Source organism: Leptonychotes weddellii, chromosome 3, assembly GCF_054177405.1.
Source record: "Leptonychotes weddellii isolate Sample4059 chromosome 3, ASM5417740v2, whole genome shotgun sequence".
Classification (NCBI taxonomy): Eukaryota; Metazoa; Chordata; class Mammalia; order Carnivora; family Phocidae; genus Leptonychotes; species Leptonychotes weddellii.
Genome location: NC_138371.1, coordinates 85,384,852 through 85,397,609, shown reverse-complemented (window position 1 = coordinate 85,397,609; position 12,758 = coordinate 85,384,852). Strand labels below are relative to the sequence as shown.

The following is a 12,758-nucleotide window of genomic DNA, read 5'->3' as shown; positions in this document are numbered from 1 at the left end:
AAACTTACTTTTCATCTTTTACTGTCAAGTAGTTTCTTTCTAATGTTATTTATGATTTAACAATAACCTCACACCTTAGATTCTTGTTTTACAGAAATGCCAGCACTGCCAGAGCAAGTAACTTCAAAGATAAATGTATGACAGCTACCTTAATCTTTGTTTTCACAATGGAGCCAATGAACACCCATTTTATTTTTTAAAGATTTTATTTCTTTATTTGGGAGATAGAAAGAGAGAGAGCGAGAGCACAAGCAGGGGAAGCAGCAGGCAGAGGGAGAAGCAGGCTCCCTGCTGATCCCAGGACCCTGGGATCACGACCTGAGCTGAAGGCAGATGCTTAACCGACTGAGCCATCCAGGTGGCCCTGAACACCCATTTTAAATAAAATAGTTTATGTAAAGCCTAACTAGTAACGATAATTTTTAGGAAAAGGATTCTGAAAGATGAAGAAAAAAACCAACACAATTTTTTCCTAAAAAAGTTCTGAAAGTTCTTTAGAATTCATATTATAAACTCACTTGATTTATTATTATTCATGAAAAGAACAGGTAATTTTCAAAGGAAAATTTTTCTGTTCTTGATTTTCTTCTTTAAAAATTGGCACTTTGATTATAAGATCATACTACTGGCTTTCTGTCAGAAATGACATGTGCCTTAGACTATTACCAAGAAAGATCAGGATTTCAGAACTACCTGAGAAGTACAGTCTAAAGTAATGTAAAAAAAGGCAAGTTGACTGACCTATCAGTGGCATGAAATCATGTTCCTAAGAAAATTATCAACCAACCACAAAAATTAAAAACTCATAATTTTTACATGGGCGGACCTAGAGGGGTATTAGGCTAAGTAAAATAAGTCAGATAAAGACAAATACCGTATGATTTTACTTCTATGTGGAATCTAAAAAACAAAACAAATGAACAAATAAAGAAGCAGAAATAGACCCATAAATACAAAGAACAAACTGGCAGTTGCCAAGGGGAGGGAGAATGGGAGGATGGGCAAAAAAAAGGTGAAGGGGGGTAGGAGATACAGGCTTCCAGTTATGGGATGAGTAAGTCACAGAGATGAAAGGTACAGCATAAGGAATAATCAATGGTATTGTAATAGCATTGTATGGTGACAGATGGTAGCTACACTTGGTGGTGAGCATAGTATAATGCACTGAGTTCCTGAATCACCATGTTGTACAACTAAACTAATATAACACTGTGTGTCAACCATACTTCAGTTAAAAAAAAAACAAACATTTTTTGCCACAGAGTCTTAGTCATGAGAATCTTCCTCTTTCACAAGGTAGCAAAGTTATTAACACACTTACTCTTAATTACTCAGGCTAGATACTTTAACGTATGAGTAGTGCCAAAAATTAAATAATTAACCTAAGTACCACATGTTAAGCCTATTGTATAAAATTAGCTTCATTCACTTGTATATAACCAAAGGCTTTATAATTTGCAACAGCTCTATTATAAAATCATCTTTTCCCACACATTACTAATTATATAAAGTCCATTTAATACAGGCTCTTTGCTTAAAAAAAAAAAAAATCTGAGTCACAATTTAATTAAGCTGAATTACATCTAGCTCTTGAGTTCTACTTCAGGATTATGAAATCCAGACTAATTTACCTAAATTCTTGCCTTGTCTAAGACAAAAATCTCACGTTATACTGTATCATTTATATGAAGACCCTTCTTTAATTTATGTATTATGAGGACATTAGTGAACTAAATTCTATTTGGGAGACCATTTGCAAGTAGGTCTGCCAGCTAGTAAGCTTTGGTTGACCTCTGATATGGTCAATTGCTGTTAATCAAGTCACAGAAGTTTGAAAAGACCCAAAGTAGTAAGAAATAACTATTTGTGGACTACTTCTAAAGACATCAAATGAATTCATTGTCCTTTTGTCAGTAGGACATCTCTTAGTAAATACTAAGGGTAAGTGGGAATTTCAAAAGATTTTTATTTTTTATTTTTATTTTTTAAAAAGATTTTATTTATTTATTTGACACAGAGAGAGAGACAGCTAGAGAGGGAACACAAGCAGTGGGAGCGGGAGAGGGAGTAGCAGGCTCCTGGCTGAGCAGGGAGCCCGATGCGGGGCTCGATCACAGGACCCTGGGATCACGACCTGAGCTGAAGGCAGACACTTAACCGACTGAGCCACCCAGGCGCCCCTCAAAAGATTTTTAGACTAGAATATTTTCTTTAGGCATGTAACACTAAGGTTATAATGCAATTTAATGGAAACACACATTCTATATAAAACTGTCAGCTTCATATATTAGTTCTCAGAACCAATTTAATACACAAAAGACAAAAGCCATAAGGTTATCTGCTGATTTGAAATTGACTTTTTCCCAGTATTTTTCAGTACATTAAATATAATTTAGCATATACATCTATGGTTTCCAGGAGCTCTATTTATAGAAGGCTCTGTGTGGAAAGTTTATTTCTAGGGACCAAGTTTATCTATGTCCCATGTCACAGGACTGACCTTAAAAGGCTAGTTGACAATGTACCCCACAAGCACACACCATTATAGACCATGAGATGAAAACAGCAAACCTACTCACCAAAAGATACAGACAGAAGAGATAGAAGTCTCTGGGTAGCAGGATTGCGAGACAGGGTGAGGTGGCACTACTTCACCAGTAATACAAATACTACTGAGTTCATCAGTGAACTGTTGTAATTAGTGGCTCTGGAGTTTTTAAACCAGAATACAGACACTGCTGTGGTACAATAAAACTAAATGTGATAAATAAATCTCTAAACCCATACCAGTTACTGAGCATCCAATACCTGTAAAACACTCAGGGAGTCAGGGAGGGCCCAAATATAAATTAGGATGTTAAACTAGATCGTTTTTTAGTTCCTTTCTAGTCCTAAAATTGGTAATTCTTTCTATATTCACTCATCTTTGAAAGTATACAACTAAAGAACAGAGATAAAACTCAATAGAAAAATATAACATTTATCCCAGATTTAATTTCTTTTAAAAAACATTTATGCCTATGAAGTATGCTATTACTTAAAATATAAAGATCATCCATTTTTCCAAATCAGATACCTTGATCATTATCATGGAAGTAAAATTTTGATTAAATTGAGAAAAACATACAAACTATCCACATTACCAACTATTATTACCTTAGAGCTACAGCATGCACAAGCACGACACTATCTCTATATCCTGCCTCTTGCAAACTTAATAAAACAATGCATTTCTACAGGAACTCTGAGCCAGACAGCAAGACTTAGGGGAGTGGGTTGATTTTTACTTTTCTTTAACCCTTTTAATGTCAAAGTTAAAAGCTGTAAAATGTTATGACATCTGTTTTACCTCCTTTAGAAGGGAATCATTTGCAAAACTACACTCTCATTTTATACGCTTTTATTTTTCAGTTAGAAAACTTGTTGCTTAATACGCAAATCTCAAAACTGGGGGAGGTAGGAACTGAAGCTCAACAAAACACAACAAAATAAAGTTGCTTGGCTATGTTGAGGCTGCCAGGCTTTTTGTTACTCTACTTGAAAGTAAATGTGACTTGTCTGTAGAGAGTGCTGCTTCAGCAGTTCCAAATGAATTTCAAGCCTGTGCTCCATATTTTCTCTTTTGTAAGTTTAATGTATTCAGCAATACTGAACTGACAATTTAAATAACTACATTTTTAAACAAACGAAGCATTGATGTTAATGTATGAAAATGGTCCAAACCCCTGGAGTCTTAGTTCCCACCATTGTTTATTCTGACAACAGGATATAATTGCTTACTTACTTGGCAGCAAATTTAACCATCTGCTTGCTTGCATGGTCTCCCACCGCCACGAGTGCCTGGACATTAAACTGCTGCTGACGTAGGACTAAGAAACACTGCTTCCCTGAATAAGACAGAAAGAACACAAGTGTATTAAGGACACGCTACTTCAGGTTTTACAAAGAAGAAAAATGTTTCTCTACTTTAAAATTGAGCCAAAATTTACTATACTCATTAGGTACGTACATACATGTATCTGGCTTCCACGGCCCAAATACTCAGACTGTTGACAAGCTTTAAAGAAACCCAAGTTCCCACTATGAGTAACAAAAATGCTTTTAACATGTTTGTTATGAGAACATAGGCAAATCACCAATTTCAAAAAAATATAAATCAGAAAATTATTCTGTCATTGCATTGATTAAACAAATTTCAAGTAACTTCAGATCACTTTCAACATTCATTCAATAACAAGTGTATTCTACAGGCAAAGGCACTGTGCTAACCACTATGGGATCTTCGATCATCAATGATGAAACCACAGAAGTGCTAATAAACTGCTTAGTATCAAGAACACAAGCATTCTGTGCAGGTGGTCCATTTTACTTCCCACCAAAGTACATTTTAAAGAGCACTTAGAATGACAGGCCAGTTTCTTCCATGTTCTATTTTCCTCTGTTTTCCTTTAGCATATTCCTCATCTTTCATCCTTTATAAGAGTTTCGCATTTTCCTCTTCACTCCAAATATCTTACTTTTTTTTTTTAGAAAAGATTTTATCTATTTATTTGAGAGAGAGGAAGAGAGTGAGCAAGAGAGCACGAAAGCTAGGGGAGTTGCAGAGGGAGAGGGAAAAGCAGGCTCCCCACTGCGCAGGGAGTCCAACGCAGGGCTCAATCCCAGGTCCCTAGGATCATGGCCTGAGCCAAAGGCAGATGCTTAACCAACTGAACCACCCAAGTGCCCCTCCAAATAACTTATTTTGCATATAAAAGATCATTCCCTTTATCCTCTACAACCAGTTTTATTTTTACATATTCTGGGCCTCATGAGCCCCCCAATCTCCCCTCCTTTCATAAGGAACTGCCATTCCCTATTCTTAACCTTTTCAAAAATATTATTCTAATAGATTCAGTGACTCTTTATCCTTGTGACATCCTTTTCCTCCAAACCAGATTCTTTTTAAGTCTCTGATCAAGTTTTGGGAAATTACTTCCTCATAAAACAAGTTAAATCTTTATAAGACCACTTTTCTCATCAGATTGTTTTATAAAACATCAAAAGATTTCAGTTTTTAAAGTCCTTGCAAAAAAAAAGCAAAAATGCAAGCAGACTTAGTCATTACTTTCAACATATAGTATTTTGAAACACAAACCAGACCACAATCATGAGTCTAAAAAAAACCTTGCAAAGTGCCAACAGAGACATAATCTATGGACTTCAGAGTAATTTATGACTTACATATTTTTTTTTTAAAGAGATTTTATTTATTTATCTGACAGCGAGAGAGAGACCATGAGAGCAGGAACACAAGCAGGGGGAGTGGGAGAGGGAGAGGCAGGCCTCCTGCGGAGCAGGGAGCCTGATGCGGTGCTCGATCCCAGGACCCTGGGATCATGACCTGAGCCAAAGGCAGATGCTTAATGACAGCCACCCAGGCACCCCATGACTTACATATTTTTAACCACCAAATACACATTTATTTTCCCTTTCCTTTGGACTATGATGCAGTCATAAAGTAAAATCTTAAAAAAGAAAGTTACACGTACTAAACACATTCAAGGGGATTTTAAGATACTGAATGGATAAAGATTGTTACCGTGAAGAAATCTGCAGATGGATCAAAATGACATTATCCTGGGAACGACTGAAACCACAGAATGTTTGAGAAACCTTTAACAGAATGTTTCTGTGAAATGGAAGGGAATGTGATTTAGCAAATATTTTAGCTGCTCTAATAGGGCAGATAGGCAGCACAGACCTAGCTGCACTACAAAGCCATGCTGCGATGAACTCCAATGCTACACAAAAGACCTTGAGAGAGAAAGGAGCTCTAGAGGACTTACAAAAAGGGTTAGCACATGAAAATGTCTCTGGGTCAGCACTAGGGGGTAACAGTGTAAGGGTTGGTAAAGAGTAAAAGCTTTGAAATCAAAAGACCTAGGATCCTATCCTATCACTTCCTAGGAAGGGGCCTGAGGGAAAATTATTAAACTACTTTATGCTTAAGTTCTTCATCTGCAAAATGGAGAAAATAATAGTATGTCACTCATGGGGTTTTCTCCTACAATCTTGAGGATTATACAGGTAATATATTTAGAGCTGTGACACACCCAATTAATGTTAAGTATGAATTGTTACTAATTAATGTTAATAATTATTAACAGCACCACTGCTACTGGCTACTTATTTGATTGACTACCATTCCTTTTTCACATTTGGATTACAATGTGCAACAACCATGCCAGGTGCTGGGAACACAGAGTAAATATCTGATAGACAATCATGATAGACTATTATGCAAAGAAGGTGATAAAACCATATAAAGTATAATCCCAATTTTGTCTAAGTATATTAATATTGTGCAGAGGAAAAAAAACAGCAAAATGTGAAACTGATTGGATAGGAAAAAAACACCACAATGTGGCTACTAACAGATGTGAAATTATGGGAAGTTATGCTGTTCTTCGTATTTTTTTTTTTCTCTGAACTTTCTACAGTAAGCATGTACTATTTTTCTAATCAGAAAAAATACTTTTTAAGGGAATAATACAGTCAGGGAGGTAGGTATAGAAGAAATGTAAGGGCTGAAAGGAAATCTTGGCCATCTTCAAGATTTAACACAAATAGTATGTAGAACCTGGTGAGTTCTAGGGGGCTAAATATAGAAGCAAATGCGCTCCCTAAGATTTGACCTCATTGCTAGGGAAAACAAATCAAGAAATCAGTGGTAATGGGTAGAGTGAAAATTGTTCACTGCTCTCTTTTAATGTTTAATGTGTTTATTGTATGTAATTCTAAATATTATACCTCTTATTTTTTAAAAAAGGAAACAGATGGAAGGGAGGGGATGAAGTAGTAAAACCAGCACCATGAGATATTATATAAACCTACAAGTAAAAATGTATCAGCACAAAAACATCCAGATTAATGCAACAGAAAAATAAACTCAAAATAGACCCTATTAGAGAAAAGAAATTCTAATTCTAGATAGAATTCAGAAAATTAAAAAAAACCCAACAAATAAAAAACTGAGTAAAAAATGAAACTGAATATTAAACTGTACAAAAAAGGAGAGACCTTTCCAAGTTTAAAAGTTACAGAATATCTATATACAAAAAAACTGAAATACTGGGAAAAATTATTTGCTGAATGACATAACCTATATGAGTAAACATCCTTAATACATAGAGATCATAAAGATTTATAAGTAAAGGACACTGAGATTCCAATAGGTAAATGGGCAATGAACTATAACAAATCATTTGAAAGAAAGAGAAAAAGCCTGACTAGGTAAATATAAGGAAAAAAATGAAATGAAGGTAATTCAAGTTGAAGCAAACAATGATGACAGATAATTTACCTCTCAAATTTAAAAATATGTAATGTTATCTAATGCTTGATAGAATTAAGTGAAAACCATTCCTTCATAAGCTGCTGATGGCAAAGTAAAGTTGCATATGCTTTCGGAGAATCATTTGGCAATGGGCATTAAAAACTTAAAATCGTTCTCTTTGCTTCAAGAAATTTATTTCTTAGAATGTATGTTGGTTAAGTGTCTGCCTTTGGCTCAGGCCATGATCCTGGGGCGGCTCAGGTCATGATCCAGGGGCGTCGGGCTCCCTGCTCAGCGGGGAGTCTGCTTCTCCCTCTCCCTCTAACCTCCCCCCCGCCGCCCCGGTTCATGCTCTCTTAAATAAATAAAATCTTTTAAAAAAATGTATGTTAAGGAAATTGAGTATGGAAAGAGTCACAGTGACAAAGATGTTCACAGCAGTATTATTTCTACAAAAGCACTGAAGCTCTATTATCACTCCATATTTAGGCAGTCTTTACTAGTGGAATGATCTACATGTGACTTTAATGCTATGGTTCCCAGGTTTTTGGTGTTCAAAGCACTTTCAAATACTAGAACCTTGATGGTCCACTCAAAAAGATTTTTAAGACTCAAAAAACCCACAAAAATCCAGTACTGGTTTCCTGGTAAGTAGACCTGTCTACTCAGACTACTTCTATCAACTACTTTCAAGACCAAGTTCTTGGCTGTTAGTAAACAAAATTGTTCCTTCCTTGGCTCTGGTTGGTGATACACTGCACTGCATGACCTGCTTTGTTTTGCATTTTGCAAGGCACTATCTCATAAACACTGGTGAGTGATAATGGGGAGCAGCATGTGAACTGCCATCTCTTTTATGTAAATTTAAAAAACAAAGAATAGGGCGCCTGGGTGGCTCAGTTGGTTGGGCGACTGCCTTCGGCTCAGGTCATGGTCCTGGAGTCCCGGGATCGAGTCCCGCATCGGGCTCCCTGCTCGGCGGGGAGCCTGCTTCTCCCTCTGACCCTCCCCCCTCTCATGTGCTCTCTCAAATAAATAAATAAATCTTTAAAAAAAAAAAAAAAACAAAGAATATACCCATGCTTGTAAACCCATTTTCTCCTGGAAGGATACACAAGGAACAACAATGGTCATTTTGGAGGGGAAGAGACTGTGATGACATGGAGAAACTAGAATTGTGAGACTATTTTTCCTTTTATATCTTTTTTTTTTTTTTTAAGATTTTTAAATTTATTTTTGCGAAGAGAGACAGAAAATGAGACAGCAAGCATGAGCAGGGGGAGGGGCACAGGGAGAACCAGACTCCAGGCTGAGCAGGGAGCCCAATGTGGGACTCAATCCCTGGACCCCGGGACCATTACCCGAGCTGAAGGCAGACGCTTAACTGACTGAGCCATCCAGGCGACCTTTCCTTTTATATCTTTTTTGCACCTTTAGAATTTTAATTTTTACTATATCCATATATTACCTTTTATTCTAAGAAGCAAATATGTAATTTCTCACTTCAGCAAAAAAGTCCTCTCTGTGTAAGTTAGTATTGGAATTTTATAACAAAGACTAATCAACTGTTAAATATTTCTCATCTTTCTTCTTGGAACCCGCCAACCAGGAGACAGTTTATAGAAAGGAAGATAGAGTCAATGTTCAAAATAACTGAATAAATTTGCTACTTTTGGATATTTTAAATTTAGCTCCTAACAGTTAAGAATTTGTGTTGCATTTTGATTCTTAAGTGTTTAGAAGAGGCAGTTTATTTCTTAAGTTTACACAAGAGTCCTGTTTTGGAAAATGTAAAGTTTGATACCTTGTATAGCACCTAGTGCATTCTTTATTTCTAAGCTGAAGAACAAACATGGTCCTGGTCAGGACAAAAAGGCTCACCCTCATCTCCATTACAGTGATAGCTCAGTAATAAAGTGAGCTTTTGTGGGAGAATTACGTTATCCAACATGTGAGGCAATCTTATGTTTTCATCTCTTCTTACTGTCTTTTAGTTTGCCAACCTCCTGAATTCATTATTTAGATAATGTACCTTAACTTCCTAATACCCAACATTAACATTTTCCTTCATCATTTATGTTAATTCATTACCGAATAAAACAGCAATGACCTAAATATTCTAAAGTACTTTCCATTTGTTATTTCCCCTGAAATATTCTTGCATGAACATAAATTGAGGTCCTAAACTATCTGATAACCAAAATAAACTAGCTATTTTGGAAGTATAAGTAAGTTTTCAGAAAGGACAGTACTGGAGAAGTATTTTGTGCCAATGACTTCAATGTAGTATATATAAAATTTGAAAGGAGTCACAGATATTTCAATTACTCTTTCAGTATGCAGGCTTCAGCTCATAAGCTTTCACAATCTAAAGAAATAAATTTTAAGTGTATCACTAAGAGTTCAAAATTTCTCATTGCTCCTGTATAAACCACTTGATTTTAGGGATAGGATACATAAATCTAGTAAGAAATCTGATTTAATTTTTAAAAATTTATGAAATACTACCCTTAAGAATATTTGTTATAATAAGTTGTGGTTTGGTTTTTTTTTGACATAATAGGATTCTAGCTGTCATACTTCTGACACTATGATTTTGACACTTCCATTTCCTTATTTGTGGCTTTCTAGAGCTTTGCACTACTTGAAATTGCCAGCATGGGTTACTTCCCCCAAGTCCAGTTTTAATGTGTTACTACTTTTGGAGTTAAGGCACCTGAATGCTTCCAAGTCAGTCATATTTACTGGCAATTTTTCCTATGTAAGGAAGAAGGGAGTACCAGCAATCAGGGTTTTGCAAATTCAAACCATAAGATTCTATTTCTTTCTTTAGATAATCTACTTTTTTTTTTTTTTAAGATTTTATTTATTTGAGAGAGAGAGAAAGAGAGAAAGTGAGCGCGCACAAGCAGAGGGAGAGGCAGGCTCCCCTCAAAGCAGAGAACTTGATGTGGGGCTCGACCCCAGGACCCCGAGGATCATGACCTGAGCCCAAAGCAGACGCTTAACCGACTGAGCCACCCAGGTGCTCCTGGATAATCTACTTTGGCAGAAATAAAAAACATTGATGATCATTATTGGTAACAATACAGAGAAAGTGGTACTGTCCTATACTTTTGGGACTATTACCTGACCAGTTTTTTTGGAGAATAGTCTGGTATAAGAAATTTTAAATAAGCATACATATGCCCTTCAACCCAAGAATTTCACTTCTAGAGATCTACCTTGGAAAAATACTGCCTTATGTAGATCTATAACTAGTATCATGGAAAGATCTCCAAGAAACACTTACTTGTAAATTTAAAAAGTTGCAAAATAACATGTAAAATATATCATCTACGTAAAGTAAGACAAGTTAAAAGTCACACGCACAAAACAAAAACCTATATGTGTGCGTATGTGCATTAAAAAGAAAGATTTTTAGAAAGACACTGAACAAATTATTAGGAATTAACAGAAAGGCTGAGGCAGAGGATAGGGTGTAGAGAAGAAAAAAGGGAGTATCAATTCTGTATTCTCAGAAAAATTTATGTAAAGATATTAATGTATTACTTAGGTAACTTACAGCTTAAATACAGATACAAACATATATACAAACTTAAAAACAAAAAGATTTTCCAATAAAAAATTATGAAAACCAGGGCGCCTGGGTGGCTCAGTTGGTTAAGCGACTGCCTTCGGCTCAGGTCATGATCCTGGAGTCCCGGGATCGAGTCCCGCATCGGGCTCCCTGCTCGGCAGGGAGTCTGCTTCTCCCTCTGACCCTCCCAACCCTCCCCCCTCTCATGTGCTCTCTCTCTCAGTCTCTCTCTCTCAAATAAATAAATAAAATCTTAAAAAAAAAAAAAAATTATGAAAACCAGATTAATGCAAAATTCCAAGGAAAAAAACACTGAAACTTAACCTAGTACTATACTAAAAGAATACTACCCACACCTTTGCCAAATTCAGTTTATTCCAAGAATCCAAAAATGGTTCAACATTAAGAAATCCAACTCCTATAAATCATTACAATTACAAAGAGTTGATTCTTGTTATTTGTGGTAGTTATGTTCTATAAAGTCAGCATGAACAATGAATTTGCAAACACCAAACCATTTTTCCTAGGGGAAATACAAGGTTAGGTTCCCGTGAGCCTCTGGTCACAAAATTTTCACCAGTCCACCAATACATAACCTTGTTTTGGAGGTGCTTGTTTGAAGGCACACTCTTTAATATATATTGTTGATTCATTAACATTGAACTAACGGCCAACAGCACTGTAACTCATGCTTGAATGAAGCTTATCTAACACATGTATTTTCTAAGCAAGGCATAAGCCTTCTTGCACTTAGGAACACTAAAGTACTTTAGCACTAGGCTTGGTGGCCACTGTAAACAGCCATATCACCAACTTTTACAAAGCACAAGACTATGAAGAATGTGGCATTAAATAGATTGTGAAAGAACACTTGTTCAAGAGAGCTGATACAAGAAGGCAGAGCTTCACTGTTTGACCTCAGCTGGGAACATGTGCATTGGGCGACTCAAGTGTTTTGCCTCTCTGCACATGTACACGTCTGGCATTTCTGTGAATGAGAGTGAAAGTGCTGCAGGTATTGATTTTGGGGTTACAACTACATTTTAGCAAGCAGGAGAATTTGCAAATACACAATCCATGAATAAAGAGGATCAACTACATTTTAATTTTTTATTATATGGAAAATTTCAAAAAACACAAAAGCAGAGAGATTAGTATATGAACCTCTATATAAATACACTCAATACAATTATATTTTGAGGGAAAAAAACTGATGAAAAAAGGTCTAGTAAAATTTAACATCTATTCCTGATAACAGAAAATTTGGACTAGAAGAAAACTTCTTTTAATCTAGTCTTTAAACTTTGGCATTGTTTTCTAATGACATTTTATGCAGAACACCCAAAGTCATGAAATAACTCATCAGGAGTTTAAATCTCTGCTGTTTGAAAAATTCTTCATTGAGGGAATCCCCGTAGTACTGGAGAATCTACTAATCATTGCAAAGAGAAACAAAAAATGAGATAAACATTTGAAAGAAAAGGACAAGAAGATCATTATTTGTAAATGATACCAATGTCTACCTACAGTCCCCATGTACTTCAATAATTATCAACTCATGGACATTCTTGTTTCAGCTTTATCCCAATCCTCATATCCCTCTATTCCTATACTACTGTGAAGCAAATTTCAGCCACATTATTTCATCCATACATAATTCAGTATGGATCCCTAAGAGATAAGATCTTTTTAAAAATAACATTACCACAGTACAATTATCCCAACTTAAAAAAGAGTATTTTTTAACATCAAACATCCAGCCAATGTTCAAATTTCCAAGAGTCTCAAGTGCCCTTCCTTCCTTCATTTATTTAACTATATATTTAACTTCTGATCCAAATAAGTGACTGTTGAGAGATA

General features: G+C 35.9%; 1 protein-coding gene across 2 annotated transcripts in view; it reads right to left on the bottom strand.

Annotated features, from left to right (window-relative positions):
• Positions 1–12,758, bottom strand: part of DARS1 (aspartyl-tRNA synthetase 1) — a 58,733-nt gene that overhangs the window by 37,383 nt on the left and 8,592 nt on the right. For both annotated transcript variants that reach the window (XM_081814563.1, XM_006748181.3), the window contains one exon: positions 3,785–3,887. In XM_081814563.1, coding sequence (XP_081670689.1) covers positions 3,785–3,804 — 20 coding nt within the window. In that variant the 5' untranslated portion in view covers positions 3,805–3,887. The remainder of the gene's footprint in view (positions 1–3,784; positions 3,888–12,758) is intronic.